Source organism: Lepisosteus platostomus, chromosome 22 (assembly GCF_059453375.1).
Source record: "Lepisosteus platostomus isolate fLepPlt1 chromosome 22, fLepPlt1.hap1, whole genome shotgun sequence".
NCBI lineage: Eukaryota > Metazoa > Chordata > Actinopteri > Semionotiformes > Lepisosteidae > Lepisosteus > Lepisosteus platostomus.
In genome coordinates this window covers 8080339-8099162 of record NC_142632.1, presented here as the reverse complement: position 1 = coordinate 8099162, position 18824 = coordinate 8080339, and the positions used below count along the sequence as shown (strand labels likewise).

The window sequence follows — 18824 nt, the reverse complement described above, 5'->3', positions numbered from 1 at the left end:
TATTTGCCAGGCGGGAAAGGCCGAGAAGAAAGTTCCCATCAAGGGGTGCATGATGCCTGGATGAGTGTGCCCCCCCCTCCCGAGATGTGCAGCCAGGGGATGGGCAGCAGATCCTGTGATCGACATGTAGGCCAGGGCGCCAGCAGCTGGACATGCCCCTCATCTCTCCCCATGTTGCTGATGAAGTCAGCCAAGCCCCTATGTCCTGTTTGTGCAGGAAAGGACTGTGTGAACTGGGAACTGCTACCTGCATGTTCACTCAGTACAGCCCCAGACACTCTCATTGCCAGGAACAAGGATGTAAAGACCCCTTCCAGCTTAAAATGAAGCCCTCGCTGACCTGGCTGGAGTTGAGACCAAGGCCTTCCTATCCGATTGTTTCCTGAAGGGTATTATTTTTTTTTATCCTGTGGATTAATGGATAGTCATCTCTGAATCTGTAGGGCTGCAGTTGGCTGTACTTGTTATGTTAATGAATGCCATTGACTTTGACTCAGTTTCCAGCTCCATGGTTCAGCTGAGCTGTTCAGCTTAGTGACGGGGTACAATTGTTGTGTTTGAATGTCGGCACTGCTGTCATTCATGAGTCTTATGAATCTGAGTGCGCTGGTGGGCTGCCGACTGGAACCTGTGGCTCTGGAGGAGCCCCAGCTGGTCTTGGGGACCAGTCAGAATGGTGGTGGCAGCTCCACACCTCCAGTGTGGATGACATCTGAGGCATTGAAGAGAGACCCAAGACTTACTGGGCTGTAGACCCCAATGGCCATCAGCAGTGGAGTGTTAAATGTGCAGGAGAGGAGATTAACACTGAGAAATGCTTGTTCCGCACAGACAATACTGTTATCATAGCCGTCAAAACTGCTGCATGTTAACACATGTGAAGCAGCACTTTCCCGCGTCTGCTGTTAAGTGTGGTGAAGGCACACACAGCTGTGATCAAATCTGCTCTCTCGCCTGCGAAAAAATTTGATGAAATCCGTTTTATGATCAACGGTGCATTCCCGCTCCAGCTCATCCATGACTTTAAACACTGAACCTCGGCATCTTCACTAGTGACAGAACCGGAGTGTTTTGCTTGAGTGGGTGATGTTCTGAGCCTTTTTTTGTGCATTAAAGAAATTTGTGTATGCGATAAGCTCAGAACATTGCCATAAAAGGCCTTTTGCTTTTCCTAGTCATCGTTACCTGTTTCTTATCGTGAGCTGAGTTGTGTGTGTGTGTTTTGGATGAGAGGACAGCGGGGGTGAGTGTGTCCTGTCTGGCGGGTGGCGGGGGTGAATTCCTGAGAAGGTGTGAGAGGATGATATGCTGGTACAACCGTGACTCAATCCAGCCGCCTTCTCTCAGACAGGCAGGGTCCTGCTGCAGAAATTCCTCTGTGGCAAAGCCTGGCGTGTGTGAGTGTAGGTGTGTACATGCTGACGGTGCGGCCAGCTCAAAGTCTTTAAGCAGGATATGAAGAATGACTAAAGCCTAAATCCCATCAAGAGCCCACACACACCTTCATATGTGATTAAGCTAGAGAACATAAAAGGAATGTTGGGATGTCATGTCCTCTTGTGCAAACAGATGGAGCCAAAAAAATGGTTTGTGGATGAGATAAGTTGGCCCTGAACCGTGCTGGAGCACCTGCAGGCCGGGTGTGTGAACAGCACAGGGGCAGTCGAAGGATCCCCACTTGTTCTGCGTGGGAGAGGGTGCAGGGTGTTGCCTAGGAGGGAGCACAGCAGTGAAGTTAGTTCTTAGCCTCCTCGTTCTACGGAGAACCTGCGGAGAGGAACGATGCGAGAGGGGCCGGTCGACGATGTCGGTGCCTCCCGGAGGCAGAGGGATCGCTCTTGGCGTTGGCGACGGATGAATGCGAGACGTCAGTGGCTCGCGGTGGCTGTAACTGACCACAGCTCTCTATGCAAATCAAAGCAAGCGTACGACTTGGCACAGTCTTCCTGGAAGTTTAAATACATTCTGATTGGGGGAGGGGAAAGCTTGATAAAAACACACTAATCTGAGAGCACCACACCCCTGATGAGAGAGGCCAAGGTTCCAGGGCAGACCCTGCCTTCTGCGCCCCAGTGCTGAGAGCAGCCTCTTGCTGCGGCGCAGTGTTTAGATTAGGCTGACCTTGCCTTAAAAGGGAATCTGTGTTAACAGGGCTGTTTCTGCAGAGCTGGCAGCTCAGATAGGGGTAGGCGGTGAGGAGAATATCCTGTTTTTCATTGTATCCAGGCCAGGGCCAGGATTGTGTAAAATGGAAACCGTCTGGTCCCGTCGTCTTCTGTAGAAGACGTCGTATCGGAGCTAAAATCCGCCGTTTCTCATGTCCCTTGCTGCTCGTGCAGAAGTGATGGCGTTGTCTCCTCCTCGTGTCGAGGAGCGCGAGTTCATGCCCCTCACTGACACCATGAGGGCTGCAAGTCTTCTTCCCTGACTTCCCAAGCAAGCAGTGCGATGAGTCGCCTCGCTGTGAGGTTTTTCCTACTGGGGAAAAAACTAGCTGGGGTTTTATTTTTAGCACTTCAGTCTCTCAATCTAGGAGGCAGTTTACTTATGTAGCCTATTATTTGCATCTCTAAGGAAGCTTGCAGTCACCAGGTTCTGGTCAGAACCACACCCGTGGTGAGGTTCTGTCCCTGCAGCTGTGCTTGTGGGATGGCTGAGTCACGTGACGTGAGCTCAGTTGCCCTTTCTTATGTCAGAAACCAGCTTTAATTTCTCCTCTTTTTGTTTTTCTGGTGCGGGAACCTCTGCTTTTTGTTATTAAATCATAAATTATCCTTATTGTGTTTGTTGCCTTTTGGAAAATTAAAAACTTATTTTGACCAAACAGCTCTCTGAGGGTGTGCTAAATGGTTGTCATTCTGGTACTAGTTGAAAGGTTAACTAAACCCCCCCCCCCCAAACCCTGCAATTCAGAAATGATTGCGTTACAGACGAACTGATCAGAGCACCATCTTGTTGAAAGGCTCTGATCTTTGCCCTGCATGGGGTGGGGCTGGGTAGCTGGGACCCGAGTCAGAACACAGGAGTGGGGGAAGGGAGGCTGGCCCAGGTCACCTCCATACTGGCTTGGCTGTCTCTCCCAGCCTGCTGGCTCTGCAGAGCTCCGCATGTGCCAGAGGCACTTGTTCCGTCGGAGTCGTTACCTGCCCTGTCGTTCTAGCTTCTCCCTCCCCTGACGAGACCAAACCAGAGAGTTAGGAGGATATCTAAAAAAACTACAGTGATTAGTAAATTACAATTTTTACAGTGGGCTTCTAGCTGTTTAACTAATGTGCAAACCTGAGCACTAGGTCAAACCTGTTCCTCTTCCGCGCGCAGGTGTGTTGGATGGTCTTCCCTGTCGAGTGCCCATGACGGCGCTCTCCCTGCTCGCGGGTTACTGCCTCGTGTGCGGATGCGGATGTCCAGTTGGGCTCTGCCTCACATTCTTTTGACCTCTTATTTGTATTTCCTCTGCTAATGAATGATTACAGACGAGTAAAACCTGTGAAAGGAATTCTCAAATCCAAAGCACCAGACATGATGGGAATCTGTGTTGTGTAGGATTGTCCCTCAGTGACGTTTTCTGTTTGATGCATTTTGGATTGTAGATTTTTATTATAGTCTTCCGTTTAGGCATCATTGGTACTTTTTTTAGTGAGCTGTGCTTCTGCTCCAGCCCTGTACTGGGGAGGTGTAGAGAAGGACTTGGCTTTGCCTGAGTTCCTGTCATCCTGCAAGTCCTGTGGTGCCAACAGCCCGGTGAGGACCACCTGGAGGAGGGGTGCAGCTCCCACCAACACCTCTGTGACCTCACAGGGGGCGCTGTTGTGTAGTAAGCGGGATTGTGGGTTCCTGGCCACAGCTGGCTAATAGCATCACACTTGCCTTCCCTGCACGTTGCCTAGTGATGCTCTTCTCCAACTCGAACAGGACTGGATAGATAGAATCGCACAGAGGAGGGCCAGCCACAGCTTCAGAGAGATCTTGATCCTAAATGCACCCAATTATATACCCTGAATAATGACATTATCCAGAGAAAAACCCAACTAAATATTTTTGGCTGATTCTGACAGGATCAGCAGATGTCCAAGTAAAGTCGCAGCTGCTCTCTGGAAATGGGTGTTTTTGTGTTTCTGGTATATTATTAAGTTGTAGGGCTGAGACACTCTCCTCTCCCGGCTGCCTGCATGCTTTGGCAGAGCAGGCTGTGTGAGGCTGCGGTGTTGCTGGGTCTGCGCCTGCGAGTGGAGCTCCCAGCTGCAGTGCTCTCTGCAGAGCCAGCCTGGACAGGGCCTGCGACTGCTTCAGCCTCGGGCCTGGTGTTGAAGTGGTTACTCTGGAAGATGGGAGAGGCACAGACAGTGCCCGTGTGGGCCTTGTTTATTTGGGACCACTCAGCCAGTCTCTCTGGTACTGTACAAGCACTACAGAACTCCACAAGACCTGTAGTAATAAGCTCTCGACACTGGATTTCTTTGTGACGTGGGCACTGGGTAGTTACTGCGTTTCCCTCATTGGCGAATGATTTTCTTTTAGCTGCGTTTTGCCCGTCTGTGTGACGGTGTTCTCTCACGCAGGTGTCTTGTTGACATGGCAACTCGCGAGGCTGGTCTGAGCATCGAGCCTCCATGTCATTCCAGCTTGGCGTGAGCGAGGCTCACATGCCCTGACGACTGTGCCTGCAGTGGTGTTGTGTTGCCTTGTGGACCCTCTGTTGTGGTGAAATTGTTTCTTCAGGCACTGGTCTGCTCGGCTCTCTGATCGCCCCCTTTTGCTAGTATGTCTGTTTCCCCGGTGACCAAGAGCGTGAGACTTGGGATCTTGTTTTTTGTTGCTTTAATAAAGGAAGCTCCTGTTCTTTCATAAAGAAGATCAGGGGAGGGCATGGATAATCCTAATACTGTGTGTTAGGAGCATGTACTGCAAGAGTTTGCTGACTTTTACAGCTGACAGGATTCAGAACACGGACTTGCTCCCAGCTACAAGCTCTCCCCAACGTGTGGTACATTCTCAAACCACACTCCATCCAAAGAAATGTGAAGCGGTAATTGAATCGTGTACGAGTACTGTGGGCTGCTACTGAGCGTTGCAGAGATTAGATTCCCCCAGGCTCTGCTTACCTGCAGGCTGTGATACAGTTTAGTACTGCTGCCTCTCCCCTGCAGGGTTGTTCTGGCTCTAGAAACTTGGTGCACTCAAAATCTCTATTTCTAGCACATATTGCCTCAGAATATTTATAGTCTGCATTAATTCAAAGTGATACGTTTCTTTTTCTATGTGGAAGGGAGTTTTTGTACCTCATAAATTAGATCATTATTTTATCACCTCAGAGTCCTCTATTCACCCTTGCGCTCCAAGAAAGACCTGCGCATCACTTGTCCATTTGCACGCTTCACATTGTCACACATGCGACTGGTGCAGAAACGGAGGTTTGGTGTAAGAGTGGGATACACAGCCTCTCCTGGAGCCAGCACGGCAATCACCTGGGTTTCAGGCCTGGAAATCTGTGAAGCTGCTTTGTGACGATGTCCATTGTAAAAATCACTACACAAATAAAACTGAATTGAATGAATGCATCCTCCATGCACTGCAAATCTCATTGGACACACCCTGGCCGACCTCAATATTCCTGGTTCCATTTAGCCTGGCCTTTCACCTGCAACGTCCAGACTTGCAGACTTTGTTTCAGAGGAGCTGGCTTTTGTACACGCCATACGTTTTAACAGCTTCTTTCTGTGCTAATCAGGCTGGGGGAAGAGTTTCACAACGGACCGGCGGGGCCAGAGAAGGCTGTGGATGGGTTGAGAAATCCGGTCGTGTGTCTTGGGTCACTGCGTCAGCTCAGTGGAGGCAAATGGATGTGCAGTAGATGTGCTCAGGATTGCACCGCGGATGTTAAATGAGTGCTTAGAGAGAATATCTGAAGGAGAATGCAGAGGGGAGTCGGGGAAGGAGCACTGTGGCACCGCTCTGCGGCCCACTCAGACACAATCACGCGTTTCCTGCCCACATTGCTGGCATTCCTCAGTATTGACATCACAGCCGCTCTGGGCGCTGTCTCCCTCCGCTCCACAGCCCGGGACCAGCCGAGCAGGAGAGAGACCCTCAGTGTGGGAGCGCTGGGGCAGGAAACTGAGCCAATCAGACAAGGCCAGCTGAAGGATTCTGCTTTTGTTTGGATAGAAGTCCTGACTCAGTTCACAGGATCTTAACAAGGGCGCCTGCATTGCGTTGTCCCAAATTTCTCCTTGACCATCTCTGGTATAACATTAGCAAGAAGCTGTTAAGACATAAATGTCTGTTGTGAGTTTACCCCGATTTTAGAGCAGTGGTCATTCTGGTCTTCTTTGTTTCCAGTTGTCTCAACCATTGACTTAGTTTCTGAGTTAAATCATCTTTGAATGGAGACAAGTGAGAGAACTGATGAGTTTGGCAGAAATGAAAGAACCGATCTCTTTTCACAGGACCAAGATCATTTCACTTTAATGTATCTTTCCATTACAAAAACCCTGTTGCATGAGCAGAGATGCTGTGCAGCACCTAGCGCCTGCCTTTTAATGACGCCTGAATCCCATGATTCGGAAATGAATCCCCTTTTCAGGCCGTTCCTGGCTGCATCCGGCTGTCTCGCTGCCCTGTAGTCTTGCCCAGCACTGATGTCCGCAGGCTTGTTGAGTCCCCTGATTTTCATATAACAAGCAAACTATTATTCTGATTCCTGCCTCAGTGCTCTGGGCCGCATTAAACAGTGAGCCCAATCGTGGCTGCTGGCTGCGTCTCTGGTTTATACTTGTGGAGAAAGCGAGAATTGTTTCTTCCCATAAACTGGTAAATATTTCTGTTTTTCTCGTGCTGCTGTCACACAGGGCGCCTTTTGTTGTGGAAGCAAAGGCCAGCCCAGGGCTCCTAGGAGCACTGGGAAATGGGCACTTTTTTTCCTGCGGCGGGTAGCCTTGGTGCCATGTGCACAGCGCAGCCAGCTCGCAGGATGGCGTCCCCTGGTGGGGCAGGAGAGAGGGGGGGGCGGGGCGTGCGAGCTGGACGGGCAAAATGGAGTGACGTGCTGCCGAAAGTGTTCAGTGGTGTTCAGGCCCTCCTGCATCCTAAAGAACAAAAAGTGCAGCGTTGGGGTGTGCTGGTCTGAACCTGGACTTGGGATTTTGTCACTCATAAAAGCTAATCAGTTCTTTCTTATCTGAGAGAAGTCTTGTCATTGAGTTAGGTTGATCATTCTCAGGGGGAGATGTTTCAAAGCTGATCACTGGGCATTCCAGGGGAAGCAGATCAGTGCGAGTCTGGCTCACCGTGGAGCAGGTTGGTCTTGCGATGTCGAGGGTGACTTTCTCTGGGGGGTATTTCAGTAATTCCAACACCTCAGGCAGCTGCCCTGTCAGCCTAGACACACTGCTCACCTAAAATGGGACAAATGTTGTGACACGGTCTGTAAAAAAGGCCGACAGAGACTCTTCTTTTTTAGAAAACTCGGCTGCTTTAAGGTAGATAAAACTGTCCTTACACTTTTCTACAAATCACTCATTGAAAGTGTCTCAACATACTGCATCACTTGCTGGTGTGGACACATGAGTACCGGTAACTGTAATAGCCTGGTAAATTGAATATAAATGGCAAAATCATCAGGAATAATCAAATCCACTTAAGCATCCTTTACAAACAGAGGGTGACTAAGAAAGCCAAAAGCATCAGGGAGTGTGTGTCTCACCCCCTCCATTGCGAATTCATACTTCTCCTATCTCCCAAACCAAGAGACTCAGGAAGTCTTTCTTTCCCACTGCTATTACACTCTTAAACAATGCAAAGTAACTACCTTGTCTCTTGTTTCTTTTCTCCTGTAACACTACTGTATTCTCTTCCCTTTTGATGATGTGTATTTGGCATTGCGTTGTGTCTGACTGTGCTGTAAATCAAATTTCCCCTAGGGGAAAATAAATCTTGAATTGATAGATGCCCCTTCGCCCCGACTGGACCATAGGCAAGGAAAGGAAAATGCGGAACTTCGGCTGCATCTCGGCCGTCTCCTCGCTCCCTGAATCCACAGGTCGGATTCAGGGATTCACTCCCTGAGGCCCATGGCTTCTCTGGAGCACCTGCTCAGATGTCCAGGCATGAGATCGCTCTGTTCTTCTGGGTTAAATGGTTCTGCTGGATCTCCAGAGGCCTTCTGGTCCAGCCTGGCCATCGGATGGGCCGAGCAGAACCGAGTCAGAAACCAAAGCGGATGAGAAGGAAATGCATGGAATATAGGAAGGATACCACCGAAACTTTGGGGTTTCTGTGGGAAGTGGGGGGGGGAGATGTTTGTCATGCTTGTCTGCAGATGGTTGACAAAGTGAGCTGCTCTGTGGGCATCTATATTTAGTTCTTCTCTTCCCTTTGTGAGACCGAATGAGGCCACGTCCACACATGCCCTCCCGGCGGAGCAGCCCGCGGCCGGGAGCAGGGCCTCCTGACTGGCACAGCCTCCGCCCACAGCCCCTCCGCTCCCGGCGGCTCGCGCACTTGCAGCCAGCGTGGTTATAAATAGGGCCCAGGCCCAGGCTTGAGCTCGATTACAGGCCAGGGATCAGGCAGTGCAGCTGGCCAGAGATCACTGGGTGGCGGGTGAAGGCCGCAGCGTGTCACGCTGGGCCGGCCAGTTCCTCCCTGGCTTCGGCGCGGCTTCAGGCCGGTTTTATTGTGCCGGATGAAGACTTTTGTTCAAGGCAGCTTGCTATGGTTACAGCTGTCGGAACACAATAATCCGATTAAACAAGGAAAACATAAATCAGGGAGGTGTATTAGGTTACAGGGAGCCCTAAACGTGCAGTAATTGAATGTGCTATTGTAGAGTAAGGTGCACTCACTGGCCAAACACTGGGAATCCTAATTGATTAATCAGTTATGGTGTGTGCCCGTGTGAGCAGCAGGAGCAGGGTTCTGCAGCGGGTGGTCACAGCCCCACTCCCCCTCGTCTTCACAGCAGAACGGCTGAGGCAGTGACGAGTGCAGTGGTTTGTGGGATTGAACTGCACATCCCACTCATGCCTCCAGTTGTCAGCAGGATGGAGCTCTGGGCCGAGTTCTGGCCAGGGAAGGGGGTGGACGTCGGTCTCCTGCACCTCAAGCCGGCCAGGCAGCACCTGTTCACTGGACTGGGGTTTCTGGTATTTTGTCCAGTTAGTGTATACAGTAGTACCAAACCATCTCATTTTGTTTAATATGTTAGTATTGGTCTGACTCCAGTCGGATGTACCTCAAGCCTGCCTTTGTTACTCTATAAAGCTCTTAAAGTACAGCGTGCACCAGAGAATCCAGGATTGTGGCCAGAGTGTGGCGAATCGTGCTGAGATGATGATTTAAAGACGCTTCTGGCTCAGTGTAGCTGGTTAGCCAGAGGTTAATAACAGCTTAGCAGCCGACACCTCTGACGGAAGAGCTCCAGAGCTGGCTGTGAGGACGAGGGAGCTGAACCGATGGTGTGAAAGAGAGTTTGAAATAACGCAGCCCAGCCCAGAGGTGTCATAGACAGGCTGGATCTGTCGGCCCCGTCACTGCAGACGTGGCGATTTGGGAAGCATGGGAGAGACTGCGACTCTGCCTTGTCGTCTCAATTTCCCGTTTCTCTTTCTTCTGCTCTTTGTCATTTGAGCTTTAAATATTTTTGTTTTGGACTCGCTCAGTTTTTTCCTTTTGTAATTCACCAACGGTCACCTCTGCAGCGAAGACCTGACCACTTGCTCAGTGAGCTCAGCGCCCACTCTGGCTCACTGGCCCAAACCCACTGACCTGGGCTGGAGCCGCAGATGCCTGGAGAGTGGGCCGGGCAGCTCTCTTCCTGTGAGCTCTCTAGTGTTGCCGGGGTCGGTGGCGAGGTGGCACAGGTCTTCAACCAAACCAACGGTCAAAGAGCACAATAATTCAGACTTTTTCTAAACAATAAATGAAAGCATATTTGCTTTACAGTTGAAACAGAAATGCACATCCATCTGTATGTTTAAAAAGATCTCCTTGTTTGCCAGGCAGTTGTATGAGCTGAGCAAAGAAATGCTGACACAGCGAAAGTGCCCTTCAAGAGGAAACCAGCCTGAGAGCAAAAGGGCAGGGAGAGTGAGATTGGAGGAACTCAAGGGAGCTCTCTTATCTGCCCTCTGCTCCTTTTCCAGCGAGTCGTCGTCTTAATGAGACAGTGTGAGAAATGGGCTCCGATGGAGACGAGCGCTGGCTGGGCTCTCCAGTCCCCGAGTGACCCAAAGACCGGTCTGTTTCCTGAAGCATGACTGCATGTCTGGGTAGCTTGTTCCAGGGCCCAGTATAGCCTTCTGTTTAAAGATGTGCCTCCAGGTATGAGTCCTCAGTGAACTTCATTTCCAGTTCTGTCGTCTGCTCAGTATTTCACTGAGCCTGAAGTTCACTGGGCTGAGTCTGTCAGTGTCTTCCAGGAGGTGTTTGTGGGCATGGGTTGCACTGCTCTGTACCAGTCTTCACTCCTAGGCTAAACTCCACAACTATTTGCTCAACTTCCAGTCAATTTCTTTTTATTTTTAAGTGGAACAAATGTCAGCTACAGAACATTTAGCTTTTCCATTTCTGATGGTCGTTGAGACTTGTGCATCCTCTAGTCTTTAGCGGTGAGCCTCTTCCATCTCGTCTTCTCTCTGATGTCGGGAGGGGGGCTCCAGTGGGCTCCCCAGGGACGAACGCTTCATGCTGGTCTCTCTGGTCGAGGGGGGCAGAGAGAGCAAAGCAAAAAAAAAAAAAAGTTTCCATTTCTAATTTCCCACGCACGACAAGCCCTGGGGCCCTTCCTCTGCCTCAGTGCACTTGTATTTTCTGTCTTTAATTGGGGATTTCCAGAAAGGCTGGAGCGCTTGTGGTCTGCAGCCGGCCTGCAGAGAGGAGACTGCTGGGACAGGAAGGCAATAATTCGAGCATCTGAGGCCTCTCAGCGCTGTTGCCAAAATTGGAAAGCTTCTGCTTTGGAAGATTCAGAATTCTCCCTTCAAAATTGTAAAAAACCTAAACCAGAAGTAGACTTTTTTTTCTTTTAGGTACTCTTTCTGCTTGAGGGAGCCCACTGTGAGTGTTGCGGCGTGCTGTGGAGAGGAAGCTGGTGTGCAGCACAGGGTTTCTGGCCCTCATGTGGATCAGGAGGTTCCTTCACCTGTACTGCTTGACAGTCCCCTTGCCTCTGGCTTGAAGACTCAATCTCTCCCTTCCAGCTCTGTTCTGTTCTCTTCTCGGGCATTCTTTCCACTAGCCTTTAATTGCATTTATATACAGTTTCTTCATTCCATATGAAATAGTTTTTCATTCCATAGAACCACAGGTCGCTGTGTGTACAGGAGGGGACTCTGCTTCAGTCACATGGGTGATGCACAGCAGGTGAGCAGGAGAAACTGTCAGCAGTTGAATGAAGGGGGAACTGGAGGGAGGCCAGACTGTACAGCCCAGAGTGGCATTCGGGCACGATATGGGGCTTCACAGCCCTATTGTTATGAGCAAGTTTCAGGAGCTCAGTTTAACATCTCTTCCAAAGGATGGCTTTTCCTACAGCACAGTGTCCCCTCAGCGTACTGGGGTTTGAAATTCTGGCCCTGTGGGGAGAGCCCCACCTACTGGTCAACCAGTGCCACGTGCTGAGGGGTGTCCCTCCAAGGGTGTTGGGGTTCCCTGACCAGGTCCCGAGAATCTGCCGGGATCAGGCTGGAAGCTGGTAGCGGTGTGGTCGATTTTCCCAGCCTCCCTCTGGCTGCTGTGGTAATGTTCCCAGGGAGGAGATGGGGGGGGCTGTGGAAAACATTACTCACATTCCTGCAGGCCGGCTCTGTGCTGATATTGGCCCAGAGAGCAGGGGGCTGTCTGACTGCAGCCCAGCCCCTCCCCCCCCCCCCCCTCCTCCTTCCCACTGTGAAGCTGGGTGGGGCTGGGCTCTTCAGCAGCTGTTCCTGTGGAAAAAATAGGGTCTAAGAACTATTGCTGCTTTTTTTAATCATATGCATGCCCAACAAGCATTGTTAGCATTCCCCTACACCAGACCGGCATGGTCTGACAGTACCTTGAGTGGTTCTCGGCATGTGGGTGTCTTTGATACCCCTGTGCCACCTGACCTCTCACCTCGCACTGGGGCCCAGGGGATGGGGCTCTCACCAGGCGATGTCTGCCTGCTCAGCCCTGTTTGAGTCTGCACGTGCCGAAGGGATTGGCTGTCCTAGGATTACTCTTCTCTTCCTGATTTGGATGTCTTTTATCAATATTTGGGATTCTGCTGCTCAGTTTCTAGCACTGGTTGACAAATTCTGCCCATTTTCCATTTTTTATTTAACACGGGAAGAGTCTGCTCTGTGCCTTTAGAAGTAAGAAAACATACAGCATTTTCAAAGTCAGTTTTTTGAAAGCAGCAATTATTGTGATATTGTTTTGTTGACCGATAGCGCCGGTCAGCACCTGTCCTCGCACCCACGGTGCCTGATCACACAGTAACCACTGTCCTCTTCCCCAGAGAGCATTTGAAAGCCAAGTGCTTGTCTTTGTGTGCAGATTTTAAGGAGTGTAAAACCTTAGCTGTATTGAAATCACCCAACTGTGTAATTCTCAAGTGTGACTGGGAGCAAAGCTTAGACTGTAGTTGAATGGTTTCTATTTCAAAGCTTTGAAAAAAAATACTCTTTCAATATATTTCAAGAGCAATGATTCTGTTTACCTAATTTCCTCATTTGTTAGTTGAAAAATAGAACTTTTATTAATGGAATCTTAATGCCTTTTCACCTGCAGTGCCAATATGTCACCAGCAGGGGGAGCTAGGTAGTGGTGACCTTGCTGTATGTGTACAGCAGGGGTTGGCAAACTATGGCCCGCTTTTGAGTGTTCTGCAGCTCACTACTGTTTGAATCTCGAGGGTTACTTTTTGCATCAGAGATTGAAAATCTTCCGCCGGTGGGCTCTAGTTGTGAGCTCTGCTGCTGTCTCTCAGCACTAACGGTCAATTGCAGAACAACACCTATTTTACTTTTAGCCCATGAGACGTTGGCTTTAGCCTAGGTTACATATGCCTGTGCTGCAACTGATTCCTACCGCAAATTCATTTGGGTGTTTGATGCCTACTGTGATTGGCTCAGTCACGCAAATGAGGTCTCTTGTACTCTGTCTTGTGAAAGCAGGTCATGATTTCAAACGGTTCTAAAAGTTATAACTGACAAGAGGCTAACTGTAAATTATTCCTGCCATGTCGGGGGGGGGGAAAAGAAAGATCGATGCAGAGGGTTGAAAATTAAATGTCAAAAGGAGTACTTTTGTGTCCCTTGGAAAGAAAAGGTAATGTGTTTTATCTATCGGGGAAACAATGGCCGTGATTAAGGAATACAGCATAAAAAGGCATTACGAGACAAAACATCAGGCTACGTTTTTGGAAAACCCAGGGAAAAAATTAGAACAGTTGGACAAAGTCGCTTCAGGGGCACAGCAAAACCCGTTCAAGAGAAAATCAGAAGAAAATGTTGTGGCTACCCGAGCTAGTTATCAAGTATCACAGCTTCTAGCAGCAGCTAACAAATCGTTTGCGGACGGTGAGTTTATTCAGCAGTGTGCGCAAGAGGTCGCAGAGGAGATGTGCCCGGAGAAACGCGGCCTATTCCAGTCGCTGAGTTTATCGGCTAGATAGAGGATTTCACTCAGATGGTCCTTCGAGGTTAGTAAAAGTTTTTAGTTGCCCTTGCTCTAAAACGTTTGCCGACCCCTGGTGTACAGGTTTAAGGACAGGCGGTGCTAGATGAAAGTTTTGAGGCAAGAACTGAATTTTTAGCTCCAAAAGAGCAATTCGTATATCTGTATATAAGGCTTTGCAGATTGATTATATTGTCGTTAATATGTTATAAAACCTCAGAGATTTTAATGCAAATGGAATGGTGGTGACTTATTGAAAGCCGACACTGTTGGTAGGATCCTGCAGGCAGGGTGATATTCTTCCATGAAGCCAAAGGTGACTGATCGGGCTCAGAGTGCAGGGGCAGCAGGGTTTGTCTCAGGAGAGAGCTGCGACTAATCCAGTGTGGTCTCCAGCACTCAGTTTGCTTCCTCGGTCTGACATCTTTGGCTCTCTAAGAGTTGAGCTCCTTGCCAGATTAGCCTTCCTGCATGAGGCTTGGTCAAGGGCGATCTCAGGGTCTCCCACAGCCTCGTCTTGCTGCTTGCTGCTGCTGCTGCACTTCCTGCAGTTTGCGTTGGCTGCGTTTGAAACCGCTTCTTGTCCTCCTGTGGTGCAACTGCTTTGGCAGAACTGGGAGGAGAGACTCTTTCTGGGAGCCCAGAGTCTGACAGTCAGACCAGCCCAGCAGAGCTGAAGGCAGGTGATCACAGCTGCAGTGATGCGCAGGTGCTGGCGCTCCTGTGTGCGGTGAAGTTGCACTGATGAACGCTTGGTTTAAACATCCGGGGAACCGTTTGTTGTGCGAGGTCAAGCTATGGACCATTAGTCTCCAAAGGAGTTTTAAAAGCTGGTTTGTTCGTGGGGCTGAAGAGGGCAGCGCCGCTTGATCTCGGCTAAAATTTGCCCCTCTGAGGGTGTGATCTGCTGCTGCTACTGCTCCTCCTTGCAGGAGCTTCTGAGCTGCGGCTGAGGCCTGGAGAGAGAGAGAGAGAAGGGAGAGGGAGCAGGAGAGGGGTGGCATTCATCACGATTGAATCGCATTGCTCTGACAGGAGTTTACTTCAAATGTGCCTCAGCTTGCAAAACTCATGGAAAAAGAGAGAGAGACTGCTTGGCCCTGATCATATGATTTTCTTTTTCGATGCTGGTTGTTTTTAATAGTCACGGGCTGCGGACCAACTTTTTCCAGACCTTTCGTATTCCTCAGCCCTCTCTCTCCTTCATTAGTCAGGCTTCCCGGGGCCAGGAGCTGCTCCTTCTGCTCCTTTCTTTCCTTCTTTTTTTTTTTCAAGGGAGCTTTTCATCCAGATGTTTGCACTTAGGGGGGGCTCGTGGAGCGGCTGTTTGTGTTTCCTGCGTTTAGATGGGAGAAATGTCTTTGTCTGCCTCTTGTGTTCGGAGAAGTGCATGAGGTTCTTGGCTGTACCCTGAGCTCAGGCCCAGGAGAGGAGGGGAGGTGGACAGGGTTTCGTCCCTGGGTCGCCGTGACGGCTCCTGTGGGCCAAGCCCAGCCCTGACTGACAGGGACGGAGCTGTGGAGAGGGAGGGAGAGAGAGAGAGGGAGAGACGCCGCCGAGTGAAGGGAGGGAAACTCGAGCCCTCGCATACATGGTGATCTAAAAGCAAACACTGTGAGCAAGGCTGGTGCACGGACGGTGCTCCTCTCCTCAGTAACCTCCACAGCGAAGCAGAACCTGACCCATAATGAAGTACAGAGCCATGGTAAGCCTTTCCAACCTGGACAACACTGGCGAAGCGTCTGCATCTGGATTACTGGCAGCGTCGTGTAGCGTTCTGCAGCGGGAGACCGGGGGGGGATTTTAGTGGGACAACCGGAGGAATGGCAGCTGCTGTGTAGAAGGAGGGGAAAGGAGTTTCTGTGCCTGGCGGGTGCAGGGCGCTGGCGAGCAGGAGGAACGGGGCAGGGGCTGTTCGTCTCTCTCCTGCTCACGGGGGAAGAGACGCAGGCGAAGGCCTGGCAGTGGCGCTGTGTGTCAGCGGGCCCCTGGGGGGGTCCAGGGAGTCTGTCAGGATCTGAAGGGGAAGCAGAGTCGGGGGTGGCTGATGGCCGAGCGTGTCGGCTTCCCTCGCAGGGCTCAGCTGCACAGATGTGGCTCGTGAGATGGAGCGGATAAGGAGTTTTTTCCCCTTATTTGGGATGTTAAAGAACATACAGAGTTGTGTGGGGTGGGGCCATGCTGTTTAAGGACGATTTGCAAACAAGTGGAGGTCATTTAATTAGGTCACATGACTTTTCTAATAGCTAATCAGTCCCAAAATCGCCCAGGCATGTGGTTAGCTTCAGGAACCTATTCCTGAGAGTTAGGAGTTACGCATTAACTATTACAGTGGAATTCTCCAGTTAGTAATGTATTTTGCTGCTTGCACTGGCTTGGCTTACTGTACACATGGAATATGTTATAGTTATTATTTCTTTGCTTTAGTGCAACACCTGCATCATGTACTGTCCCTGCATAATGCATGCTTGTACGTTTTTCTATATTTTAGTTAGTTGCCCTGGGCTCCTAAGCAAAAGCAATAATAATAATATCACTTTATTAACCCTTTACAATTTCTTGCATTAGGAATTATCTTTTCACATACCCCAGCTTGCTCTCCATGAGACACACAGCCAGGGAGAGAAGCTGGGGGTCAGAGCGCAGGGTCTGCCATTGTACGGCGCCCCTGGAGCAGTTGGGGTGAAGGGCCTTGCTCAGGGGCCCAACGGAGTAGGATTCCTATGCTGGCTGCGGGATTTGAACCAGCAACCTTCCAGCCACAGGCGCAGATCCTTAGCCGTAGAGCCACTGCTCCGCCCCAAAGGTCTTTGATCATAATAGTGGATGTGTTCTCAGCAATGCGAATACCTTGTTTTGAGGATTTTGCAGTAAACACCTACAAGATCGTGAGCTTTTCTCAGGAACACTAGGGGAAATTCAGAAGTGTGAGACTGAATGTTCACAAATGCACACAGAGTTTAGACTAAATGACCTGGTGACTTGATCTACCGTCCATATGTGTGTGCTCTTACCTGGTGGCCCAGTAGGGGTTGCTCTCGCTTCTGGATCTAAGCAGTGTCTCAGGAAGGTGACTGGGGAAGGGATACAGGAGGAGGTACCGTTCCTCAGAGGAGATGGTGAGCTCCTGAGTTCCTGACTTCTTGGTCATTAAAAACCGCATGGAACTGTTTACTGTCACCAAGACTAGTGGGTGTTAAGACTTCAGTTAGTCTTGCTTACACTGAACTACCTGAAGTTTCCCTTTAATTCAGTGCAGCAGGTCTCACGCCTCCCCCTGATCTGTGCACTGGGGCTGCTGTTTGTCACCCCTATGGGGTTGAAGTGGGTTCCCTTCTAAAGTGTTGTGGGATACTTTGGGGTGCAAAGCACAATACAAGTCTAGGGAGTTCTTCTCCTTCATTGTCTGAAATTGTATGAGTAGTGTATGTATTTACAGTAGATCTTCACCAGCAAAAGTGTTCCCTATGAAGCCAGGCTGAACCATATTGACCAAGCCTGAACTGTGTGAATCACTGCTTGAGACCACAGTTCCCCCAGGTGTCTTTGCACCAGTGACTGAGCAGCGCTGGGTGTAGGTGGGCTTGGCTTGGCCAGAATGTGCTTGTGGACGTGCAGCGGTGTCAGTGAGAGACGTGCCATCTCTCCTACGGGCTCCACAGAGGGCAGCGTCTAAAGTCTCCTCCTCTGCTTGCTGCTGCAGACGCTGATCGTTGACCAGTTGGCTGCTGTGCTTCTCTCCCCTTCAGGGTCACACTAGGGATCCGAAACCTATAGGGTCCTTTGGGTCTAGGCTGCATGCTTGTCATCTCTGTTTGTGAATTGCCCAGTTTTCCCGAGGTATGGCCTAGAAATGAACCTTATACATGATCATCAGCATTAGGACCTGTACAAATCCAATGCACAAGTCTGATGTGTTTGTGTTGCTCCATTCTATGCTTGCTGGATTATCCTGGGTTTGGGGCAACTCAGTAATTCTATTTACTGAGATCCACGTTCTGCTTAATCCTAACGGTCTCCTGATTTTGCTGTGCCGGCCAGGTAGAAAGCGCACTCTACCGTCTGTGGCTGCGAGCTTGTGAGTGTCTGTCCCTCCCTCTCCGTGCAGCTCCAGCGGTGCGGTGTTTTGGCACAGAGCTCAGAGTATCGTGTTGGTAAAGCTGACGTGCTTGGCGGCTCACTGAGCTCTTTCATCCCCGGGTTTTGAGCTCCCCTGCCAACAGGAGATTTTTAGTAGCAGAAAATGTTACATTGCACCTGTGTCTGACCACGCGTGCTAGTGTTGGTGAATGATGGTGTGAGTTGGCGTTGCCAAGGGCGTATAGTGTTGTCTCACACATCCTGCCCATGCCCTTCAGTTCTTGCCTGGACGTGACGAGCATGTTCTTCCGTGTCGGGCACTGCCCTGGCAGTACTGCTGACACACTGCTGGACAAGTACGAGGTCTGTCTGAAGTTTGGTAGCAGGAAATCTGATGCCTTATAGAGCACAGAGCAGGGCAGGGTATGAGTCGCGGATGCAGGAAACATAAAGATTTCTGTCGGTACCCTGGCTCTGATTGTGTTGTGGTCTTTTAAGACCAGATACAGGTGTGAGGCTGAAACATGAGAACTCCTAGTACAAACAAGAAGCTGTCCCCTTTTGTCAGATCGGGTGATGTCAGCTGCTTCCTGAAGTATCCCAGGGAATCGGACTCTTTGGCACGACAGAGCCTGTTCCGGACACACCAGTCTTTCCGTAAACACTGATGTTCTCCGTTGTCCAACCTGTTTAGCAGAGAGCCTTCAGGCAGCCTGCGAGACAGGGGGCCGATTAGCAGTTATGTGAAAACAGCAGCGCCGTAGGTGAAAATGTGTGAAAGGCTGGTGTTGGCTCAGGAGGCTCGTCTCCGGGTGTCGACACTCTGAGCTGCACAAGCAGAGTGCGGAGCTGGTGCTGATCCCAGGGCTGGGGGTGGGGGATTAGCACATTTTTGAGATTTCATTGCATTTTTGGGAGTTTTTTTTTTTGTTGCTAATGTCCCATTTGAAACGCTTCAGAAATATTTTGGCTTCGGGTTACACAAGTCAGTCAGACACACTTTGAAATCCACATCATGACTGGCCTGTGTTGTGTTGCCATTGCAGCTGGTTGGGGGTTTAATTCAGGTCGAACAGAGACCACCTGCACCGCGGTTTCCCCACACT

The 18824-nt window shown here is 50.2% G+C and overlaps 1 protein-coding gene across 5 annotated transcripts in view; it reads left to right on the top strand.

The window, feature by feature from the left end:
- The window catches only part of LOC148643346 (unconventional myosin-Ic-like), a 71089-nt gene that overhangs the window by 20110 nt on the left and 32155 nt on the right, over positions 1 to 18824 (top strand). Inside the window, exon 1 of one of the 5 annotated variants that reach the window (XM_088616062.1) lies at positions 14734 to 15343. The exons of the other annotated variants lie outside the window; for them this stretch is intronic. Within the exon in view, the coding sequence (XP_088472188.1) occupies positions 15326 to 15343 (18 nt within the window). The 5' untranslated portion in view covers positions 14734 to 15325. Of the gene's footprint in view, positions 1 to 14733; positions 15344 to 18824 lie in introns of those variants that run through there. 5 annotated transcript variants of the gene reach the window in all.